This window comes from Aotus nancymaae, unplaced genomic scaffold (genome assembly GCF_030222135.1).
Source record: "Aotus nancymaae isolate 86718 unplaced genomic scaffold, 86718_ANA_hifiasm-v0.15.2.pri h1tg000057l, whole genome shotgun sequence".
Lineage (NCBI taxonomy): Eukaryota > Metazoa > Chordata > Mammalia > Primates > Aotidae > Aotus > Aotus nancymaae.
In genome coordinates this window covers 65382464-65407393 of record NW_026988471.1, presented here as the reverse complement: position 1 = coordinate 65407393, position 24930 = coordinate 65382464, and the positions used below count along the sequence as shown (strand labels likewise).

Genomic DNA, 24930 nt, shown 5'->3' with positions numbered 1-24930 from the left:
AATTAGTTCAATGATGAAGTGAAGGAACAATTAAAATGTAGCAAACTTCGGCCGGGCGCGGTGGCTCATGCCTGTAATCCCAGCACTTTGGGAGGCCGAGGCGGGCGGATCACGAGGTCAAGAGATCGAGACCATCCTGCTCAACATGTTGAAACCCCCGTCTCTACTAAAAATACAAAAAATTAGCTGGGCATGGTGGCGCGTGCCTGTAATCCCAGCTACTCAGGAGGCTGAGGCAGGAGAATTGCCTGAACCCGAGAGGCGGAGGTTGCGGTGAGCCGAGATCGCGCCATTGCACTCCAGCCTGGGTAACGAGCAAAACTCCGTCTCAAAAAAAAAAAAAAAAAAAAAAAAATGTAGCAAACTTCTTGTCTATTTTTCAGTCAAAGCCTAACTTAAAACTGCATCAGCCAGGGTTTCTATGACACTCTAACAACTAGATGTGAGTTTGTATTTTTCACTTACATATTATATATTTTGATACATTATGTTGCTGCCAGTAATTATGACTGATCTACACTCAACCTGCCCTTCAGCGATTTATTGAATTGCATTTCAACAGTGACTCATAGTTCATACAAAAATGTACATGTGTGTTAACAAGTTTTAAGAAATCCAAGAAGGAAGACACAGATGTTTAAAAGTTGTGGATACATAGATGAAAGGGAAATGCAGAAATACTAATGATGACATTTTCAAAATTATTATTCTTAGCTGGAAATAACTTGGACTGATACTCAGTATAGATAAGATTAAAAACATTTTTTACAAAAAGTGTTTGTAAGCTGGGTGCAGCAGCTCACGCCTGTAATCCCAGCACTTTGGGAGGCTGATGTGGGTGGATCTCTTGAGCCCTCAAGTTAGAGACCAGCCTGGGCAACATAGCAAAACCCTCGCCTCTACAAAACAAAACAAAACAAACAAAAATTAACGGGGCACGGTGGCGCATGCCTGTATTCTCAACTACTAGGGAGGCTGAGGCAGAAAAATCACTTGAGCCAGGAGTTGGGAGTTTGCATTGAGCCACGTTCATACCACTGCACTCCAGCATGGGCAACAGAGCAGGACTCAGTCTCAAAAACAAAAACTAAAACTAAAACAGGAAGAAGTTTCCATAAAAGTTAATAAACCATTAAAAATTCAAATCAAAGGGCCAGGCGTGGTGGCTCACATCTGTAATCCTAGCACTTTGGGAGGCTGAAGTGGGCAGATCATGAGGTCAAGAGATCAAGACCATGCTGGCCAACATGGTAAAACCTGTCTCTACTAAAAATACAAAAAAAAAAAAAAATTAGCTAGGTGTGGTGGCGTGTACCTGTTGCTAGCAAACTCCACTCATAGTGGAGCTATGGGAGGCTACTTGGGAGGCTGAGGCAGGAGAATTGCTTGAACCCAGGAGGCGGAGGTTGCAGTGAGCTGAGATGGCGCCACTGCACTCCAGCTTGGCGACAGAGCGAGACTCCGTCTCAAAAACAAATAATAATAATAATAGTTCAAATCAAACATAGTATTGTCATTATTTGTCAAACTGAAGAAAAACAGTCTCTCTTACAACTTTTAGTTACTGGAGGGACATTTTCTGTAGCAAACAAAGTTGTTGAGTGTTGAAACAATTGTCAAATGCAAAGCACTGAGGTGTAAACAAAAGCCACTTCTAACTCCATGTAGTGAGAACCCACACACTGCACAAAGTGGCAGTTAAGCACAGAATTGTGTTTATGTCCCAAATAACTAAGTAGAAGCTATTTTTAAGTTATATATCTGTACAAAATGGAATAGCAGTGTGAAGTTTAGGGTAAAGTCTGCATATACTTTAAGGATTATTTTAGAGTATGAATTAAAACTTTTTTAACATCCTTTCTCTCTCTTCTAGTTACAGAACAAAAGTCGAATTGTGATCATTGACTGATTAGGAAGGTTGCTCTCTGGCAGAGATTGTGTATAGAATCTAGAAAATTGTGTGTATATATATTGCTTGAAGTCACAAGAATGCCTTCCTCTTCCTGCATTCACAGGAAATATCCCATAATAAGGTTATCCACCCATAGTAAGCAACTTGTATTGGGATTTGTTCTCTGGTAACTGTGTTTATGAGTGGAGTTTGCTAGCAACCCTGCAGAGGAAGAGAGATGGCTCACACGAAAGATCCCCCGAGTGATAGCGCTTTTGGGTTTCTTAACTAGAGAGCTTGTCCTGCCACTCCTTTGTCTGCCAACAGGAACACTTCCCAGGGAAATGTGACATTTGTGCAGCCTCCACTGTATTAAAACTGCCTCAACATCAGTTTTAAGTTTTAAAATATATGAATTTAGATGTGCATGCAAAACTGATGGTCTTTCCTATAATATCGTCCAGAACCATTTGAAAATTCCAATATGCAGTATTAACAGCCTTGAAAATTAAGAAACAGTAGCAGGTAAAAATAGGCAAACAAAAACCTCAGCAGCCACACAACTCCTAGTAACACATTTAGATGTAGTATGCCTTTGCTTGGTTTACCATCCCCTGATGAAAAGGGCTGCAAAAATTGATCTCTCAAGGCTGCAGTAAGGTCATAGAAATTGATAACCCTTACAAGCAATGCTTATGTGAGTCTGTCTGTGTCTTGCAGATAGTGCACTTTGTAAATTAATCCTCCAAAGGCAAATATATTGTAAGTAGCTTGTTATCTCTAAAATACTAAATTGAAGAATACATGGGATTATATTGACAGAAATTACATTTTCTGTAATGGGGTTTAATATATCTGAAATCTCTCCCAAAGGCTCCCAGGCTCTCTAACAGAGAAGGGTCTGTTAATGTAGGTGCAATAGACATCAAGAACAAATTTATTCACCAAAATGGATTAGGCCATGTAATCAGAGATTCTGTAATATTAATCTTTGACACTTATTGAACAGAAAGAAATACTTCTGTCTGCAAACTAGCATTCCTAGTTCTCCCCTTCCCCAACCCAGGCTTTGGGCCTTTTCTGGATTTTACTTCAAAGAGGATAAGGTTTCCCCATCATAAACACTAATCTAAAAATATTAGGACAATTAATTAGATACACTTACTTTTAGAGGATATTGGATTTCGATACCCTTCAAATATGACACTAGCCCTGGGTGATTATATGAAACCTGGCTTTCAGCACATTCACAAAGGGTAATAAATCATACTTTCTCAAAGCCTCGTTGCCACACTGCTGTACATTAAGTCAGAATATTGTTGGCTGGTACTTGGTACATAATCTCAGCTTCGCCCCAAATCAGGAATTTACACTTTCTTTAGAAACAGTATTGCACAGCCCTCAGATACCTCAGGTTTGGAATAGCCTCAAAGAGAAACATTAATAATTTCTTCCTTTCAGTATTCCAGAGATAAGAGTAAAGGAGAGACTATCCTTGAATGCATAGCCCTAACAAAATCTAACTAAATTTAGTTATTCAATGAATTTAAATCTGACTGATATGTGATGGTGGATTTTCTTGTTCTGTAGAAAATAGGATGATACCACTCTATCGATTACCCTGAAGGGGGAAAAAAACCCATAGAGAGACATTTACAGAGCCATAGTGAATGTGAATTACACACATACTTATACTACGCATAAATTGTCAACTTATAAAGGAGGTAGAAGGCAATACAATGTTTTATTTCCCATACTAGCAAATGTTCTCACATATCAGTCAACAGTTTGTTTTCACTTTTGGATCAACAAGCCACCAGGGAAAGCAGTGGCAACTGGGTGTGTCTTCTTCATGCAAAACATGAGCTGCAGGTTGCCAGAGGGGGAAACAGATTGTGTGTAAACACAAAGTCAAATTACTTACCAATTGTTCACTTGAAGGATGGTGAGTCCCGTGTCTTGTGCCAACTGCTTTTTCTGTTCTTCAGAAGGGTAAGGGTGCTGAAAGAGAATAAAAAGGATATGTGTGCATCAGGCAATGTTTAGGCCATTTTGTCAATAGCCTAAGTGTCTCATGAAGTCTATAATTAAAGGTAAAAATGCTGAGGTGTGTCACTCTTATTAATGGAATACTACATCATCTAATTAATGGCAGTAAAAGACAAGCCAATTACAAAGATTAGTGAAGTGTATAAATAGCTACTTAGGATACTTGCAGAACCTTGATACTGAGTTTATCCTTTAACAGGTTTATTTGTTGCAAACAAAGAAAATTTAGTATGATCTTCACTGTATTTTATAGGATTAATATAAGGACAAGCCATTTGTTACCATCTAAAAGTATACTCCCCTCACTTAATATATTCATTGAACCATAAATTTCTAAAGCTGACCCATTTGGACTAACAGTCTCAGCTGAGGTCCCCACAGTGGCATTCTCCCTCTAAAACACCATATTGCCAGATGCAAATATCAAAACTAAAGTGGGTGTTATTAAAACACACACACTCTCTCTCTCTCTCTCTCTATTCATTTTAGCTCTTCAGCAAAGCACAAACAAACAAAATTCAACAATGCTTGTTTCCATATCTGAATGTCAACACATGCTGAGATTCTGAACACAGGCCAATATAAGGTCAAAGACCGGCATATTCTGCATGTTAAGAACAAGCCCGGCTATGTTCCTCAAGAGTCAGAGTAGATAAAAGTATTACAGGATTAGATAATAAAGTGAAATTCATACCTTCCTGTAAGAATCTTTGGAATTCTACTGAAATTAGTTCTGGTACAAAAGCTTTCTGTTCACTAATCAAATATATCTAAATTTGAAATACATATTTCTAAAGCTTAGGGGAGGAGCTGAGGATGTGGTTTCCATCTATAGAGACATTAGCTTGCTTGAAATACTGCATCTCAATATATTCTCCCAAGATAAAATTCTTCTGAGAGTCAACCCTCTATTCTATTATGAATAGAAAAGGGCACCCCCAATCCTTAATTTAACTATCTGTGCTACTGAAACTAAATTCTGGTCTATTGAATGCTAATTAACATAGCTTTTAATTTAATTAATAATGTCTGATTAGATGCTAAAAAGGCTTGTTAATGACCACTTCAGTGCTCTTATATGTAAGTTTAAATATGCTCTGTATCTATACGCATGGGATTTGTTTGTGAACAGCAGAGAGATAGCAATTTTTCCCATAAGCATTGTCTATGATTGTCACTTAATCAATAAATACACAATTAGAAGAAGGCTTTGCTTTCATGGAATATAGTGCCTTTCTCTAAAGAGCTCCAAGTATATTATAGACAGTATGGTAATTAATCCCCATTATATCCCTGTGAGTGACATAAATGGAATCTATCAACCCTTCTGTTTTACAGGTGAGGAAACTAGCCAGGGGAAGAGATGGCCAGAGGCAGACATAAGTCAGTGATACTTTCTGCTTCCCTTCTAGTGCCTAAGCCTCACCATAACCAAAGGATGTCAGATGCCTTTCATAATCCTCATTCATGTCCCCTGTGAAATAGTCTTCAGAGAGGTTATCATGGCCTGCAAGGTCTGCCACCACCCAGCCCTGCCCATCTCTCAGATTTTGACACCTTCTTCTCACCTGCTTCCTACCCCTCTACCCAGCCACATCATCCTTTCTGTTTTCCTAACACTGTCAGCTTTTCCCATCACCCAGGTTCCTACTCCAATGTCACTTTCAGCTCTCAGCTCAAATGTTCAGCTTTTACCCTTCCCACCCCCTCAGCACCTGCCTTATCATGTTCACATTCATCTTTTTCTTATTTCCCTAATAGCAAGCATTGCTCTCTCAAGCAGCTGCTTTAATTATTTATTTCCTTGTTGGTGTGTCTTTTCCCATTCATCTACCAGTGCTAAACTCCTTGCCTTGCTTGCTCTCTATCCTCAAAGCCCAGATTAGAACATAACAGAAAATCACTAAATACTTGTGGAATGAAGGAATGGTTACAACATGCTATGATAGACGCTCTCCACTCAGATGCAACATCAAAATATATAATAAAGCATAAACGATCCAATTTAAAATCCATGACACTACTTTCTTTGCTTCATTCACAAAAGTGATGTTGACCCACTTTCTTCAAATAAAGGTATATAAACTTCATAAAAGTCTAAAATCATAAGTGACATTGGTGCTACTCAACAGAATGCCAGCCACTGCAGCCAAAGTCTCATGACTGGCTACTGAGTTTAAAGCAATCCATTACCCTAAGGTTTAAAACATAATTCTGACTATATAAAGATTTGATACATAATACAAACCACATGAACTCTTATCCCATGGATAGAATGCTGAATTATAGCTTGATATACAATAGTTCTATGTCTACACTAGTTGAAGGATTGTACATACAATAGGTGACTCTATTAGATTGTATAAATGATACTGTCACTCATTAACTACAGGACTTTGAACAAGAGACAACTTTCTTATCCTCAATTTTGTCATCCAGAATTCTAAGATCCATTGTGGTTAAAGATTACCCACGCTGACAGTTCTTACAGTATTGCAATACCAGAAGATAAGCTCAATTTTGAAATATGCAAATGTTAGCATCCCACCATTGGCACTATTTGCCATAAAAAGTTGTACACTGAAGTACACAAGCAACTTCCAATCTATAACATTTTCTGTAATATGACTTGCTGACAGTTTCCAAGTTCTTACAGAAATCACTTGCAATGATTTTTAATAGAATTAATAAATATGTCCACAGTCTCTCTTTGGTATACTTGGATGGCAAAATCTTTTGCCCTGTCTTGTTAGTTAGTGTCTTAGTATTATGACCAGAACCGGATAAATATTATTATTTATGCCATTTATCTTTAGTTACTTTGAAAATTGAGAATTGCCACAGTAATTTATTTTCCTGTATTTTCAAGAGTACTTTTGCATGCCTGTTTGTGAGCAAGTTTTACATACATTCTTACAAAGCAAATGGAATTCACATTTTATTTATTCAAGTGGTGTCAGGAAAATTCTCTTTGAATCATTACCATTACCTGGATTACTAGAGCTTCAAAGAGCAGTAATATGGCTCTCAAAATTTCAGTGCAAATTTTGGTTGTTTCTTCATATCATGTAGTTTCTGATTTCATAATTTAAATATCATAAAATTCAAAAGTTCTATCCTGTTTTTCCTTTGTCACATCTCATGTGATCTGGCTTTAAGTAATTGGAACAAACTGTGTCTAATTTCACGCAGCATAATTGCTAGGCAGCCTCAAGCTATGGAGGCTCAGCACTCTGTCTCCATTAAGAAATTTTCCGTTGTTCGGGATATATTTTTTTAAAATAGAAATGAATGAGCCTGGACAAATTAAATGTCACAATAATCTGGCCATTGTTAAGAGGAGAAAAAGGTATCAACAAAATTCCTAAACCCTTGTCTATGGTAGGTCAACTGAATGTTTTTCTTTTTCTCACAGTTCTTGGCCTTAGTGTCCCACAAACTTTCAATCCCTCAAAAAAAGTCTATAATTGCTAGAATCACATGAAAGCCATGACTTCATGTAGCTAATCCTTAGTCAGCCAAAAATTCACAAAGAAGTAGGCTTTTAAACTGAAACCCAATACGTTTAAATATCTTAAATCCTGTGCATCTTTACTAAATAAGCTTTTTGTGGACAGTATGAGTTATTCTTTTGTAGACTTGAAAAAAATGACTTGACAAAAACCCAGCATGCCACAGGCACGGCTGCTGAAAAAACATTCAAAGTCCTGTTGCTTTTTGCCCACAGGGCTTGTGAGGCCATGCAATGGGCACAGGCAGACATCATTTTGCAAAAGAGATAAAGAGTAATCTCCGAGAAGTGCCATTTTTAGGGAGAAAATGGGAAATTCATTCCAAACCTTTGCAACCTAAAGGCCTCTGGTCACTCCTGGCCATTCTCCCAAACACCTTTGCTGTTATTGCATCTCAAGGACACAGTTTAAGAAAGATCAGTAGGCTCTTGTGAAGGAAAGACGGATGGCACTTCCCAGATATACCAATCAACCTAATCACTTCAGGATATCAAAGCAAATTTGACCACGGTCCCATAGACAGTGAGGGAGACCTCGCCTCTGTTGTGTACATTAGCCTCTTGCTATTATCTCTTAAAAGCTTAATTATTTGCAAACAATTGATCAAGATGGGAATTTGAGAAAGGATATGCAAGGGCCACTGGGAGAACTGCAACACATTAAGAGAGCAAACAAAATTACCTTTAGATCTTACAATAAGAATTAACGATTGAGAGGGGAGAGCTAGGCAATGCAGTAGCTGCAGGGGTTCCTTCTCGAGTGTTTCCCATTTGATCTGCATTAACACCTCAGGAATGAGTGAAAGCCATAAAACAGTGATTATGTATGGGGAAAACTGGCCCCTCCCTTCCAGCATTAAACCTGCACACGTGTATTAGGCTGGTTTGTCTGAGGAGGGAAGAGATGCTGACCTCCAAGGAAAACTAAGTGGCTTGTGGGCAGTGGAACCCCAGCTAAAGGGGATAACTCATGAAATGATCATCCTTATTTCAATCGTCAACACCTTGACTTCTCCTTTCTAGCACAAATCTCTTGCTGAAATATAAATCACTTGCCACTCCTCATGTGTTTCTGGATCTTGCAGTGACTTCCAGTAATGAACCAGTATAGAGTGATTCTTTAATGACCCCATCAAAGAATAAAATGATCCCTAGGGTAAGGTCCTGTATAAAAGAAATAAGGGATGTCTGAGAAAAATCTAAAAATACCTTATGTAAAAGTTGTCTGAGCTGTCATTTTACCAGCCGCAAAGGATAGAAAGTGACAGAAAATGGAGACTTTCTCAAGAAAGTTATGTCTGCACAATTCCAGTGTTATTTCTTGAGACTGGGACGGGAAGGGGGTTTTAAGTTGGTTATCTGGTATTTACAAGTTTACAGTACATTGGAAGAAAGTGTGTTTTTTTAAACAATCAAGCAGACTATTTCAGATGAGCATCAATGGGGAAGAGAGAGACTCCGTAGAATGCACAGTTAGAAAATCACCAGCTTTATATCTTAACGATATCTTTGACCAAATGTACTTCTTTCATCAAAATTTCCACTCTTGGCTGCAAATGTGGATGCCAAGAGAGTGATGAACTTTATCTTATCTACCCTGGTGACCAAGTTTCAATAACACCCCCTCCCTCACCACCTTGGCCACTCTAACAGCACATTGCAATGGCAGCAGAAAATTTGAAAATATCCTGTACAGAGCTTGCTGGTGAGATAATGGAAGGCTACGCTGCCCCTTCTCAAGCCTCAGATTAGTAATTTCTTGTGACACAGAACTGCCTTTATACCAAAACTGCAAAACGGCTATAACAAAGCAATAGAGGTAGAAGCAATTTTCAAGCAAAATGTTACATGCTATACTTTAAAAGGTATGGGAATCAGTACCGGAGGAGCTGATCTAACAGGAGGAATTATGGCAACTGTCCAATATAAGCCTTATCAAGGCAATGTTCTGTTGCTTAGCTGAATATGTTGGAAGAACAATTTCGGAACTTCTTTTATCCTTTTTCCTCCAGCTCTTTACCTCCTCCACAGCTAAGTTTAATGCATTAATATAAGTTGACCTTGAGCTAAACTCTGAGATACTCCTTCTAAAGAAAGAAAAAATCTACCATATGGTTTTTAACTATTAGATTTCTGTGCTCTTTTCAAATTTCTACTGAGTTTTTGCACTAAGGGAATACTGTGGATCTAAATGAAAATAACCGGCTATATATTTGACCTCTAAGAGACTAAGCAGAAACTTGTTAACCAAATATATTTATATTTGTTTAACATAATGGTTTTTTACCTATAAAAACTTCTCCCACTTTAAATAAATTTGCAGCCATTTTCCCCTTATGCACTATGAATAGCTTACACTGTGATAATTACATTGATCTAGGATACTTTTTTCCTTTAAAAAAATCCATAATGCTTCCCTATTGTCTTTCAGCTTTATGAATTAGTTTTACTGTTTCAGTGAATGCTTTTTTGTCTTCTGACTGCACATTATCAAAGAGACACTTTGTGCCTCCTATTTGCATTACAAAAGCAGTGCACCGTGCAGTGGCAGAACATAGCCTGAATGCATAGCAGTTGAGTCCTGCATCCTTGCACATGCTGGAATCAAAAGAAGGAAGGTTGGTGCTGGGACCAGCTAAGAAGCCAGAAATGTTTGGAGCATCATCAGTAGAGTCACAGGATTTCGACCTGCTTTCTTAATTCTCCACCAACACCCCTAGATTGCCTAGTTGCTCCGACTAAATGGGCTCCATTTTTTGTTTGGTGTTTGCTTTTTCTGGGGCCCAGTCTAGTCATTCTGCAGACAATCCCTCCAATTTCTGTATATCCAACAGCGGTTAAAAGGAGTTACCATTGGAGGTGTCGTGGGAATCTATAAAGGTGATCTTAGCACATGAAAATGACATAGATGTGGGAAAAAAAGTAGAACATTGGATAATGTTTCAGAACAATTTTGTTTTTTGTACTAATGAGACTATATTTATAATATATAATAGTAAAAACATTTTTATAGCCAATTATAAGATGCCAATACTAAAATGCCCTGCCTGCCTCACTTATCTGATCTTTTAATTTCTTCTAAGTATCAATTAAATAGAAAATAAAAATACTAAACAAAGAAGACAGATACTTATATTAAGGAACTTCATAGTCCTTTGTATTTGGAATTTTTTTAAAAAGCTGCTTACAAATCTATAAAATAACAATGTTTTAGATAATATTCTTCATTAGCTACATATATGTTACAGAAATATTTTAAAGTAATATGCATATAGGACATACAATTTAGACTCCAAATTAGTGATTACTTATGTCCTCTTCCTAAATGGATTGACATTCATGAAGGATGCTAAAATTATGTTGAATAACAATTAATGAATGCCCTGGATATTGATTCTCTCAGTAGAAGACCATGCTTATGAGAGGAAATACAAAAATGGCCATTAAGAAAAACAGGGCCAGGCACAGTGACTCATGCCTATAATCCCAGCACTTTGCAAGGCCAAGGTGGGTGGATCACTTGAGTTCAGGACTTCACCCACATGAAGAAACCCCATCTCTACTGAAAGTACAAAAATTATCCAGGCATGATGGCAGGTGCTTGTAATCCCATCTACTTGGGAGACTGAAGCAGGAGAATCACTTGAACCTGGGAGGTGGAGGCTGCAATGAGCCAAGATCACACCACTGCACTCCAGCCTGGGCAACAGACATCTCAAAAAACAGAAAAACAAAAAACAGGACAGGAGGCCCTTGAGAATTGATAAGGGAAAAAACTCATGCTTCATTTTGAAGTGTCCTTTTTAATCATTTTAAATAATAGCTCATTTGAACTCATTATTTTTCAGTACAACAAATGCATTGCAGGCATTATTTCACATACTCTTGGTGAACCCCCTGAGTAGGGGCTGTGTTTAGCTCCTTTTCACAGATGAGGAAGCTGAGGCTTGGCCAGGTCAAAAAACAGGCCAAGGCCGGGCGCGGTGAGCTCATGCCTGTAATCGCAGCACTTTGGGAGGCCAAGGCGGGCGGAACACCTGAGGTCAGGATTTCAAGACCAGCCTGACCAACATGGAGAAACCCTGTCTCTACTAAAAATACAAAATATTAGCCAGGCGTGGTGACCCGTGCCTGTAATCCCAACTACTCAGGAGTCTGAGGCAGGAGAATCGCTTGAACCTGGGAGGCGGAGGTTGCGGTGAGCCGAGATTGTGCCACAGAACTCCAGCCTGGGCAACAGAGCAAAACTCTGTCTCCAAACAAAACAAAACAAAACAAAACAAAACAAAAACAACAATAAAAACAAGCCAAGGGCTTCCAGCCACTTAGTGCTGGTGCTGGGTCTGTCCTACCCTGAGTTTCTCCACTTGGCTACACTCCCACTGCCGTTTGTTTCTCATTTCTCCATTCCTGTTTTTAACCAAAAATATATTCTAAGGGAGCAAGAACAAAGTTAGTAATCATGGTGAGCAGACAGGAAAGAATTGCCATTTCCCTGCCCCCGACCCTACCCAAATATACACTGCTTCTGCCTGGGACCCGGCAGGCAGAAGGGGAGGGGAGGGAAGGGGCCTGTCGGGGGAAAGTTAGTTCATCAGAACCTTGGCCCATGTTCTCCCTCCAGCATCCAGCCAAAGGAACTTTATTAATAGTAGCTTAGCAGTATTAATAAGAGTGGAAGAAGTAGTCATCATAACACATATCAGGAAGTAAGGATGTGTCAGGCTCTGTTCCAAATGCTTCACACGTATGACTCCTCACAAAAGCCTTCCGAGGTAGTTAACAGCCACTAGACCCATGTGATAGATGAGGAAACTTGGGCACAGAAAGGACAAATGACATTTTCAAGTTCACACAGCTCATAAGTAGTGCAGCTGGGATTGGAAACTTGGTGGTAACATACAGGTTGGGAAAATTCACTTCCAAACTAGTTTGTCTTTTATATAATAGGTGAAGAAATCTCACTGACTCCTGATGAGTTAATCATGAATATATATGATGATATTACTTGTTATATGAAAAAAAAAACTACTATCTTAATGTATGTGTGTGCGTACCGTTTATTTCTACAACTCAGTTCTGCTAATGGAAGCAATAGTAGATCTTGCTGTAAGTCAGAAAACACAGTGGAAACTCACATGCCCATCACTTTATTAGTGCCTGTAGCATTGCTTATAAATACAGAAATGATGGTAGATTATACACAAGAACACTTTTAAGGATCATAGAATCAAATGCCTACTATTTCCTCTAGCCACACTACAATATGCCTTCAACTGTCTGCTTTGAAACAAATTGGTGTGTGTGTGTTTTGCCAATTACTTTTGTTTCTTATGTGATTCTTAATCAAATATGAGTTAGATGACATTCAAAATAATTTCATTTTAGTAGACTACTAATAAAAACACATGAATGCTATTCCCAGTCATGATGCAGCTAGCTCAGTTCTGTGCCCAATAAATATTTGCGTGAATGGATGTTATTAAAGTTAGAGATGACTAAAATTCCTCAACTGGCATTTGTGAGTAGATGACTTCAGATGAACACAAAACTAGAAGCTCCATTTCAACAATTATTCATCCTTCTCACTCAGTTCAATAAATCCCAAAACAGTAGGTTTTGCTCACTTTATTTACCTGGCATTTATATGATGTTTACTGTAGGTCAGGCAGTGTTCTCAGTGTTTTAGGTATTTACTAATTTAATCCTTAAAACAAGTCTCTGAGGTAAATACTCTTACCTTTATTTTACAGCGGACACTGAGGCTCAGAATCTAATTTACTTGCAAGTAGAACAGAGCTGAGATTTGACTCTAAGTATTCAATTGCACAGCCTATGCTTTTAATTACTATGTTAATCTGCTTTTCTTTCTTAGCATCAATTTATAATTTCCACCAAAGATTCTCCCGTAGTCACTCTATGTTGTTGTTGGGTTTATTTGTGGTAAAATTCCCTTCCTACTCTCCTACTCCAACGTAACGAAATTCAAGTTCTATATCTTCATGCCTAGCATAGGACTGAAGAAAGGATAAAGAAGACTGTTTCAACACGCAGGCTTTTCCCCAAGAATTTCACTTTAACACATACAACAACAACAACAAAAAAAAGCCAGCATACTATACTGGACCACTTTTCTCAAAAGAAAGTTCATGACTGATTTATGCAATAAACTCCAATAAAGTAAGGATCTTTTCCAAATACGTACAGCCCATCTCTACAATTTCAGAGAGTATGTCAGCTAAAAGGAGACCTATCACCAGCCTGAAGAACACTTTTCCACTTTAAAAATCAAAGAGAAAGGATTTTGAAACCATTAAGTAGAAAGACAAGAAAGATGAAATACTACGATGCCATTTTGGAATGAGTCTGTTGACAGCAATCATTATTGCCTTTACAGATGTCCTGTGTAGCATTAAATATGCAGGAAAAATCCTTGTCTAAAGAATAAAGTATCCATAAGTTAGAAGCAAAATGGTATATTTGGTGAGGAGATATTTTTGAGAGAGAGAAAGATAGAGACAGGGAGAATGAGATAGAGAATTCATGCTGCTCCCAATATGACTAAAGACCCCTGGAACTGGTACTCATTCTCTAGCGCTAATTTTCCCACTTAAATTACAGTGATGGTGTAGCCTCATCTCATTAGAGATCATTGTCCCCAGTAGACAGTTGTGTTTATGGGGGACTCTGGCTGCTCCACACCTGCTGATCAGGTTGCTATGTGATCAAGACTGCATACAAACAGCAGACTGGAGCTTGCTGGACTGCAACTGATGAGCCCAGGCTAATTCAGGGGTGATTATGTAGTTTACTGGACCACTAAACCTCTTTAAGCTTGTAATTACTGCCTATTTGAGTAAAGAACATTCAAAAGCAATTCACTGCATCATGCCTGCCACAGCTGGAAGCAGGCTGCCAGCAGTCTGTAGGGACATTAAAATCTACAGGGACGTGGATTGAAGCCCAGCTAGCAGACACTCTCAAGCAGCACCCGCAGCCAAGTCTGTGAACATTCCTGCTCACCTCTCCTGACCAAGCTTACCATTAAAGGTCAATGAAAACTATAGAATAGCCATAAAGATGACAAATAATGGAACGTAATGGTACAAACCACATTTTAATGATTTCCCCCTTTTGTAAAGCTAAAATTTAAAAAGTCTTCACAATGCCAGAAAGAGAGCGAGAGAGAATGCACTTTAAATAATATACACTGCTGAGATGTACTGTGTGCTTGCTAAAAGTTCCATCCCAAAGACACCAACTTGAAAACAAAATGCCCACTTTTTATGCATTATAAAAGAACTGGAATGTACAGTCATTTTAGATGTTTTCCACCCACTTGGCTGCTGTTTATAACCTTAGCTGGGAAAATATTGTTTAGCTAGTTGATTGACATTTTCTAAAATCACGAGTAGATTTTTGCAGTTAATGAATTAAAAGGCCTCTCAGACACCTGAGTGAAATTTATTTTCAAGAGTCAGAGAAGATTTAAGAAAAGAAAAATCAGTATTTATCAATGTTCTCATTTTCTTTTGCTGTCACCTTAACAACTGCAGTTCTTTTGTATAACAAAAGTGTAAAACATGCTTTGCATTGCTACGGGTATAATTATTACTTGTCTCTAAGTAACAAAAAAAGACTGGAACTTAATGAAGGGGGATTAAGTTAATTTCTTTTTTAGCTAACAGTTTCCTGTCTCTTAAAATGCAGACCCTGGTGAACATAATGTTCACCGAGGAAAAATTAAGCTTTTTATTTGACTAAAATCTCCACTTTGGAATATTGATATTAAAATATTAAGATGATGTTTATTCTTTAAAAGTATGTAAATTTGGTATTAAATAAAGCCACAGAAATCCTCTCTGACTACTCCATCCAAAGTCCACAGATCCAGGGGGTTTATGTGTTATCTAGACATCACTCCTATTAATATTCATTAGATGGGTCTGCTTGCATTTTTATAAGCTGTGAGAGAGGCAAAAGAAACAATCAGAATTCTTTAACACACAGGCATTATCAATTCAACATATGCCAAATAGCAGAGCACACAGATCTGAAGTTAAGATTCAAATGCAATTTACCTTTACTAAGCTAATTTTCATGAAAACTCTTTTCTCTTTATCCATTGCAGTCTAAGCTATTTAATTTTCTCTATTCTGTGTACCACACACTTCAGTTTTTAATTTCAGAGATTGTTCAGCACTATACTTTATCTTGGTTAACAACAAAACTCTTTTCTTGCAATCAAACGAAACGGAATTTCCCCTTAAGAAGAAAAAAAAATCTAAAAACTTCAAATTGTTTTAGTAATCAGATTACCTTTATCTTTATGAACCTTCTTAAGCAAACCCTTTCCAACTCCCAAAAGCATTTATTGACGTGAATTCACTGTCTGTCTCCAGAGTGGATTAAGACGAGGGAAGAGTCTTAGTCAAAATTTGGGCAGCTCCCCCGTATTTGTTTCTCTAAGTGTGCTTTCCTTGTTAAATCTAACTGGGTTGGGGGTAGGGAGGTGGGGATGCCACAGATGTGGACTTATTTCTGCAGGGTTATTACAAATGTTCACGGAATGTCTTAGATGACTGGGAGAAGACTCGAACTGTTACCAGCAAGACTGTGAAATAAAGTTGGCAAAAATGAAGATATTTCATCAAAGTTAACTTGAAGGCTAGTTTGGGCTTTTTTTTTTTTTTTTTAAGACTTTGAGATGAGTGATCCCTTATATTTGTATATAGCTTTACGTTTTCAAAGAGGTTTTATTATATTTTGCCGAGTTTGAATCTCACAATTACTGGTGAAATTAGAACGGGTAATGTTGCCCTCATTCTATAGAAGAGAAAACAAAATTCAGAGTGGACACATGGCAAGTTATACAGGGTTACGTGGCTGGGAAGTTGTGGCCCTAAGGCCTCCTACTTCTCAATCTAGTTGTCTTTACACTCTACTGAAGCTCAAAGTTTATCTTGTTAATGATAAAATAAAAAGCTGTGGCTACATCTGTCGGAAACCCACTGTGAGTTAGTTGACCCAGCCTCTGCTTTAATGTGTAAAGGTGCACTGCCAGGATGAAACAAAGAACGAAACTAAAACTTAAACTAAAATCAAACAAAACCGTCACCTTTTAAACTGGCTGTCACCATTCCTAACAAACTGAAATACATAATCTTACTGGTAATGCTAAAAAGTCTTAAAGAGTGGCATTTGCCCCTTCTAAAACACACTTTGGGACAGAAATGTCCCTACCCTGTGAGGATTGAGTTGTTTGTTCCTCTTTGAAACAACTAGATAGAGTTTTGCTTTATTTAGTATGTTTTTCTTTGCCACTCCACTTGTGACTTAAGGTTGCTAACTACATATGGAAGGGGCTAGTTTTCCCCCTTCCCAAGTCAGGTCTTAAGAGAACTTAGGTCTGTGCGGAGAGTCATCAGCCCGTTTAGCCCAGGAGAGTGGTCATGAAGTCCGTTCATGCTTCAGTGATGTGGTTACACATTTACAAATGGCAAATCTAAAGGAAAACATTTTAAAATAAATTGGGGTTTTTTTGGTTTTGTTTTGTTTTGTTTTGGTGACAGAATCTCGCTCTGTTGCCCAGGCTGGAGTGCAGTGGTGTGATCTTGGCTCACTGCAACCTCTGCCTCCCGGGTTTAAGCAATTCTCCTGCCTCAGCCTCCCGAGTAGCAGGGACTACAGGCGCGTGCCACCACACCCGGCTAAATTTTGTATTTTTAGTAGAGATGGAGTTTCACCATGTTAGCCAGGATGGTCTTGCTCTCCTGACCTCATGATCTGCCTGCCTTGGCCTCCCAAAGTGCTGGGATTACAGGCGTGAGCCACTGTCCTCAGCCCAAAAAATTGGTTTTATGAGGTGCAGTTTGGTGTATCGATTTAGTTATATAACTAAAGTTAAGTCTTTAGAACCCACAGTAACTGTATGACCTTGATCAAAGCATTTCGGTTCTCCGAGCCTTGCTTCCTCATGGTGGAGGTCAAAAGAGACAGCATGCATCAAATTGCTTAGCATATTGTCTCGCATACATTTAGGGATTAGTAAACAGTAGCTGAATCTGAGATGACTCTTAAGGTTGGGTTAATCTATGTAAAAATACATCAAATACATATAGTTCTCAATTTGCAGGGAAGAAGATCTGACTAGGTAATTCTTGTAAAGTTTTTTTTACTGTTAAATTAGGTTTTAATGCTTTCTTGTAACTCTCTTTATTTGGACAAACTTGCTTCCAAGATCTCTGAAGGCAGAGCGGCTTCATGGGTGTGCTGCCTGTAAGTAACACAGAGAACCCCACATAGACGGACCCCATGCTTGGCCTTATGTGCTGCTATTGCCATCTTGAAATATTTTTTAAGAAGCCCTGCATAATTTATGAGAGGAATTTACACATTCTCCGCAAATTATGCAGTGGGCCCCGTTAAAAGGAAAGGAGGCTGTGTTTTCCCTACTAGATGTTTTATACTTAGCTCCAACTCATCTTGAGTTTATTTGAGCTTCACAGAAGTAAATAAATAATTACTAGGTTCTTACTCAAAGAGTGTTAAAAAAAAAGACACTAAAAAAGCAAGATAGAGAGGTGACACTGACAGTGTAGATGTGCTCAGGCCTCAGACAGATGAGTAAGGACACTTCAATGACCCTCCAGTGGCCTTCAAGGGGTCACACATTGCTATAAGTGCCTAGATCACCCTCAGGGACTGACTGGAGGCACTAAGAAAATATTCTATATTATAACGTCTATGGGAGAAAAAAGAATCAATAATAATCTGGATCCTTCAAGGTGTGAGGCCCATTCTAGCTCAGTGGACTTAGGAATGTTGAGAGCCTTTGTCTTTTGGTGGTTGAAAGTCCGAAGTGGCAACTCGCCCACCTTCCTTGGCAGGGGACGGGCGCCACATTTGGCAGAAAAGTGTGCTCTCGAGAAAAGGGAGCAGAGGATCTTTTGGCCTGAGCCCCAGCTAGGATAGATCAAGAGTGAGAACTCACCCTTGCATGCCAACCAAATGCCGCTGTAATTAAAAACAAACCTTTGGAAATAAAGTATTTGGAAATTATTTCAATTCCAGCACAGTCACAATACGAGCTCATCAATAGTTACAATCAATTCATTCGATTGCGGGATTTTGGATTTTAAAAAAAGCTGTCTTCTTTTTTAGCTCTCTTAAACAGAATTCTACTTTTCATTGAAGAAGAGCCAGGTAAATATATATATGTATTAGAAGACTAAAGAGAGAAATATGTGTCATGTCATAAAGTTTCGGAAGCCTCCAGCACATTTGGATTCTGTAGCTCACATCAAACCTGCTAAGATGGCAGCACCAATTTTTAAAAATGCAAAATTCTATCATTCTGATGATGCCAAATGATGAACTCGACTATTACATGCATATATTTTGTTTAATGGCTTCATTTATTTTAATAACAAAGGGAAACTAGATTTTACAGATGAAAGCTTTTTTTTTTTTAATGGCACCAAGGCAACTGGGATTTTAAAAATCTGTGATGTTAACCAATATGTGATAATGGATGCTCTCAAGGGCCCTATTTTATAACATTTTATGCAGTGGAAACCCACACTGAGTAACTGCTGCCAGAGTGTTTACCCCTATTTTAAGAAGGCACAATTGGGGTGTCAGAGGGCCTCGTGATTGTTCCATGTTGTTTTTTTTTCTCTCTGAAAGGATACACGTTCACTAAAGTGTTAGCTGTGGAAATACTGCAGCAACAGAATTAACTCACGAAAGATTTATTATAAATGAGGGAGGAAAGTGCTGTTCATGTGATTTCAGGGATAAGAAAATAATTGCATAGACCTCTTTTCCCCTGTTCAAAAATCTGCCTACAGGGTTTAATATTTTGTGGAGAATCAAAAAAATAAATCACAGCAAGTAACTTCAGTTTAATTCTTGTTGGATTTCTTCATTATACTGACTATCTATGGTGAATCAGGAAACCAGAAACTCATCAAAACTAATTCCCATGGGAACAGAAGACACACCATCTCAGAACCTCCCTTTCAGCCACTAAAACTAGTTATAACTAGTTTTGGAAAAAAGAAAGAAATACATGCAAAGGACATCTGGTCCACCCAAAATTCTGGTTAGATGATGCAAATCAAAAGTCTGCAATGATTTTTTTTTTTTTAAGCTGAGAGCCATATCTACCAAAATCTAGTATACAACAGATGGAACTTGCCAGCCACACACAAGATGTCGAGTGATTTTACAAACACTATCTTGGCTCAAGATGGCAGCTCATGATTAATGGCTGCCGCATCCTTGGCCCTGCTGCAGTCAGGCCTGGGGTCTCATCCTGACACACAGGACCTTTGTCCGCAGCCAATCAGCAGATGTAAGCACATAGGTCCTGTCAGGTTGACATATCATTCCTTCGACAATGTCAGCGAGTATTAATGTTCAATTTTCTGTCCTAGAAATGACCCTCGCCTTTATGCATTGTGTAACTGTGTGTGTGGTACTCCCAAAGACAAGGGCAGAAATGCCCACAATATACTAGCTACTAGAGAATTGCTTTTCCAACACTGTCCTGACACTGCCTTTCAGTACTGAATAGGAGACCAATTTGTAATTTGTTTTCTAATACATGTTTGAAAGACTACTGAGCTCTTTATTTATTTATTTCGCTACTTAGCTATTTTTCTGTGAGCCTGTTTGCTTGTAAGTGGTCCTTCCTATTTAAACAGAGAGACTTCACATGAGTCATCTGTAACTTGACTTGATCACACTGAGCTAACTGTTCTTTGTATATGGCAAGGAGCTGTTTATTATATGTAGGGTACCATTTTATTTCATGAAGTTGGGTGTATACCATTTACCATCAAACCAAAATGACAATACTAGATTCTTCTGGAGCAGTGTCAAGATCAATTCAACTTGTGAAGCTAAAGTAGTCTGTCCAAGCCAGTCTTCTCTCCTTCCCCTTGCTAAAAATAAGGCTTCCAGCAGAGGAAGGTTTTTCGGAACATATCTGAGATTGTTCACTTGTTAATGTGTACAGTTGCTCCGATATTTTACAATGTTGTGTAGATTTGTCCTAATTAAATTTAAAACTCCCCTTCTCTCTCAAATGATATGGCAAGAAAAAAAAATTATCTTAGCAGACAGCTGCATTTGCATGGGTTTTGTTGAACTCACATTCAAAGGTTATCAATAACAAGTTTGCAAACTTCTTATACAACCTGTACTGAAAGATAATGTACAATAATTGCACAGTAACTTCCTCCAAAACTGCGATAAAAACCTTTAATGCAATCTTGAGTTCACTAACCTACATGTGATAGTACAAACTTCAGTGACTCAGATTGGGGCTCGATGAATGTTCCCCATGGTACTAATTTTTAAGGAATAGAAAATGAAATTATTTTCCTGTGGAAAACCACTAAGAATTCAATATTGCCTTCATTTTAGCATGTGAAATGCATTCATTATGAAATGTGCCTTTTAAAAGTCTAGCCAGTCCTTGGTCACAGTGTGGTATCTAGTGCTACTTCTATATGTATTCTCAACTACAGTGTGAAAGTCTTTTTGTCTTTTCTTTTTTTTCTTTTTTTTTTTTTTTTTTTGCTCTGCCTACTGTGTTCACAACAGCAATTTTTCCAAATGACTTCCACTCTCCTCCAGCTCCTAATCCTACTTCTTGGACTTGTATCAGTTAACTTTGCCTGCAGCCTGCTAAAAGATCCAGGAGGAGAATAGCACCCTTTTTCATTTCTGAATCTCTCTGCCTTCTTCTTCCTTATTGCTACGTTCTTACTCTGAGATGCCATCCCATCACCCTCCCCTCCTCTGCCAACTTACCCTTGATTCTTGCTCCATTAATCAGTCCCTCTCTACTTTGATCTTCAAAGGTCTCTATTGCCTAAATAAGTAAGTAGGCTGTGCATTAACAAATTGTGTGGAACATAGTAGCAATTCCAAGAAAGGTGGCTGAATTCAATTCTATGCGTAAACATATTCAAATCTCCTTTCTCCTAAATATTAAAAAATGAAAGAAAAACCATGCCTTCTTGTTAGCACTTCCTGAAGCTTCTGTCTAAACCATATCCTTTAGTATATTTCCTCAAGCGATTGCAAAAGGATCTACCTTTGCTACCTCCACTGCAGTATCATCATATGCCTCATAATACAACTTCTTCTCTTCCAAATGCCTCAAACAGCTTAAAAATTAGCAGGTGTGGTGGCACATGCCTATAGTCCCAGGTACTCAGGAGGCTGAGTCAGGAGAATCACTTGAACTTGGGAGGTGGAGCCTGCAGTGAGTCAAGATTTCACTGCTGCACTCCAGCTTGGGCAACACAAGGAGATCCTGTTTCTAAAAGATATAATAATAATAAATAGATAAACAATAAATGACAAAAGCCATTTATTGATGATATCCTAACCTCTATATCAGGATTTTTTCTAGCCTTTCTACTTCAGAAAGCTCCCAGAGTTTGGTCATTTCTGTTTTGCAACTGCACTTGTTGCTTTGGTCAATAAATAATATCAAGCATCTATAGTACAGCTCTGAAGGTGTAGAGAGGAAAGATTAAATCCTGACCTCTAGATAGAAAGGCAGAGCATAAATAAATAGTCACTATGATAAGCGCTCCCTATCAGAGTCTCATCAAGGTGCCATGGACTTGGGCAGGGTCCACTTTCCCTCTCCTGGGAAGAACAACAAATGGCTTCCCCAAGCAGTGACAATTGCAGTAAGATGTGAAGGATGTGGAGTAAAGTGTCAAGTGGAGAAGGAGTCGTGGAAGTGATGTATCCTAGATGAGGGAACAGCATGTAAGGTGCACAGAGGACAGGACCGTGCAGCACTAATGGGGGAGCTGTAAGCCTTCAGCTTGGCTGCAGCATGGCATGCATGGGAAGCCTGTATGGAAATGGTGAGAGAGGGGCCAGGACACTCAGGGCACCAGTGTCAGACCTGGAAGGCTCCTTGAATGGCACACCAAGGCTGTTTGTCTTACATCCTAAGGGTAGTAGGGAGATATCGAAGGATTTTAAGTAGAAGGAGACTTGGCCAAGTTTTGTTTTAGAAAAACTGTGGCAAAATAAGGGATGGTTTTTGTAAGGGATCAATGTTGGAGCCAGGAAGGCTGGGGAAGGAGCTGAGAAAGCTGGAGACACAGAGGCTTGATCTGTGGCAGAGGCAATGGAGCTAGGTGGGAAGAAGAATGGAGAAGTGTTTAGGAGGGAGAATTGGTGGGACTCAGGGATGAGCAACTGCCTGTGAAGGGGGAAGGAGAAGGGACCTTCCAGGATGACTCCTGGATTTCAGCTGGGTTGGAGCTTCTGGGTCTATGGTGATGTCATGAACTGAGATGATGATGACAGCAAGGGGAGCCGGTTTGTGGGCCATGACGGATTTAGTCTGGGGAATGGATTCTTTGACGTTCTTACCATTGTACCTTCCTTGCTTTTATTAGAATAATAAAACACTGGACCTGGAAGCGGACCCAGAAATCAATTCATGCCACCTAAGTATGTGACAGAGACCTGTCTACCTGTTCTGCTCTCTCTCTAGGTTTTCCTCCACACAGCCTTCAGAAATAGTCATCCCCCAAATTCTGTCTTGGGCCTCCTCCTTTTTTCTCTTGGCACTCTCTGGATCATGACTCTATATACATCTCTAGTGTCTGTGGAGGTAACTGAATGAATGCTTCTATTTATGAGGTACCAGATTTACTTCTAAAACATCTTCTACTCATCCATTTCTTTGTACTTCCACAGCACATCCTTCTTACCTAAATTCTTATAGTTGTCTCCTGACTGTTCTGTTCACTCCAGTTTTCTGTAAACTGCACCACAGATTAGATCCATGCCCTTTTCAAACATCAGAGAATGTTCTGGATGTATATGGTTCCTTGTACATAGTAGGCCCTCAAAAAGCATTTGACTTACTTGGAAAATAATGACCCCATTTATACTGCAATTCAAAGATAAGATAGATATGGCCTGACGTTTTGCCATGATTTATGGTGGGTAAAATAATATGCATGTTTAAAAGTTGCTTTTTCCTGCAGTGTGGTAAGATTAAATCATCATATCATAGAAACTATCCTAGCCATCTCTTCTCAAACCAAAAGCATAAGGTATTCACAGATAAAGGCCCTAATGCCAGCATGATCCATCTCCCCCAACACACACACACACACACACACACACACACACACACACGCACACTTGCTTTTACTGCAGTACAGGTATCAGAGCCACAGAGATGTCTAGGGAAAGCAAAGGAGCTACACAAGGGCCCCCAGTCTGGCTGACCATAGAGCAGTTGTGATTGCTCTGGAATAACTCTGTCAAAAGTATGGCTCTGATGAGGCTATGTGGACTTCTGCCTCAATTCTCATCAGTTCTAGTCAACTGCGTATGCAAGACAATTTCAAGAACAATAACAAGTCATAATTTTAAATGTCAGGGTATGGAAGTGGTAAGCTCCAGGAAGTTGAAATTTATGGCCCTGAGTTTTGCTTCCAGTCCTAACTTCATTGTACACTAAGATCGCTGTTAGATCTTTAACCTTTTCTGTCCCAGTTCCTTCATCTGTGAAATGGGGATACAATTATTAATTGTAAGATCACATGCAAGTTAACTATTAAATAACAATTAATAATCTTTTAAAATAGGATACTTGCTTGCTTCTGACTTTTAGAAATTCAGACATAGCTATTTCATGCACACATGTAATATCTGGCCTTTTTTCCCTTGCAAATTCACCCCCACAGTTTTTTCGGTCTCTCTTGAACAAAGTGATGAATATTGCTGAGTGCTCGTGGTTTCTGGTCCAGCATGAACATCTTTCAGGAAGTAAGTTCTGAGCATCTGTCATTTCGGTAATTGATGATGTTTTCACTTCAAGGTGTGGGCCTGAGACTCACAGGGCTCAACGGGAGAAGTGAATGAATTGACTTGACTATATCTCTCGCCCAACACTTCTGATACTGACAAATGCACTTCAATCTTCTTAAGAGCGGGTACCTACATAAGTATAAATATGTATATATATATGTTTGACAATGGTTAAGCGATGTCTTTATTTTTATTTTGTTTAGCAAATTAAAATGCTTGGTTTGTCATTATTATAATTCTTTGTGAAAATTTGCTCTTCACTAAATTTACCATAAATTATAAATGCCTGCACCCAAACAAAGAGTAGTCTACAATGGCATCAGATGTCTGTCTCTCTTTGCTTCCTAATTCTGATTTCTAGCTCCCATGGCTTCCAGAAGAGAAAGCATGCAGGGGCACACACATACTGTATTTCAAATGGAGATTTTATGTAAGCTTATTTTTATAGTGATTCCAAGAGTCGCTGCTCTGCTTTTTATCTATGCAAACTGGAAATAAAGTAGGCACCCTGCCAGCTCCCTGACAGCAGGCCAGGCCCAGCCTGCCATGGGTGACTCGTACAATGACATCTAAGGGGTCCAGAAAAGAACCCTGACTAATGGCTTTT

The 24930-nt window shown here is 38.8% G+C and overlaps 1 protein-coding gene across 2 annotated transcripts in view; it reads right to left on the bottom strand.

The window, feature by feature from the left end:
- The window catches only part of MEIS1 (Meis homeobox 1), a 139511-nt gene that overhangs the window by 20872 nt on the left and 93709 nt on the right, over positions 1–24930 (bottom strand). For both annotated transcript variants that reach the window (XM_064364187.1, XM_064364186.1), the window contains exon 9: positions 3816–3892. In XM_064364187.1, the coding sequence (XP_064220257.1) occupies positions 3816–3892 (77 nt within the window). The remainder of the gene's footprint in view (positions 1–3815; positions 3893–24930) is intronic.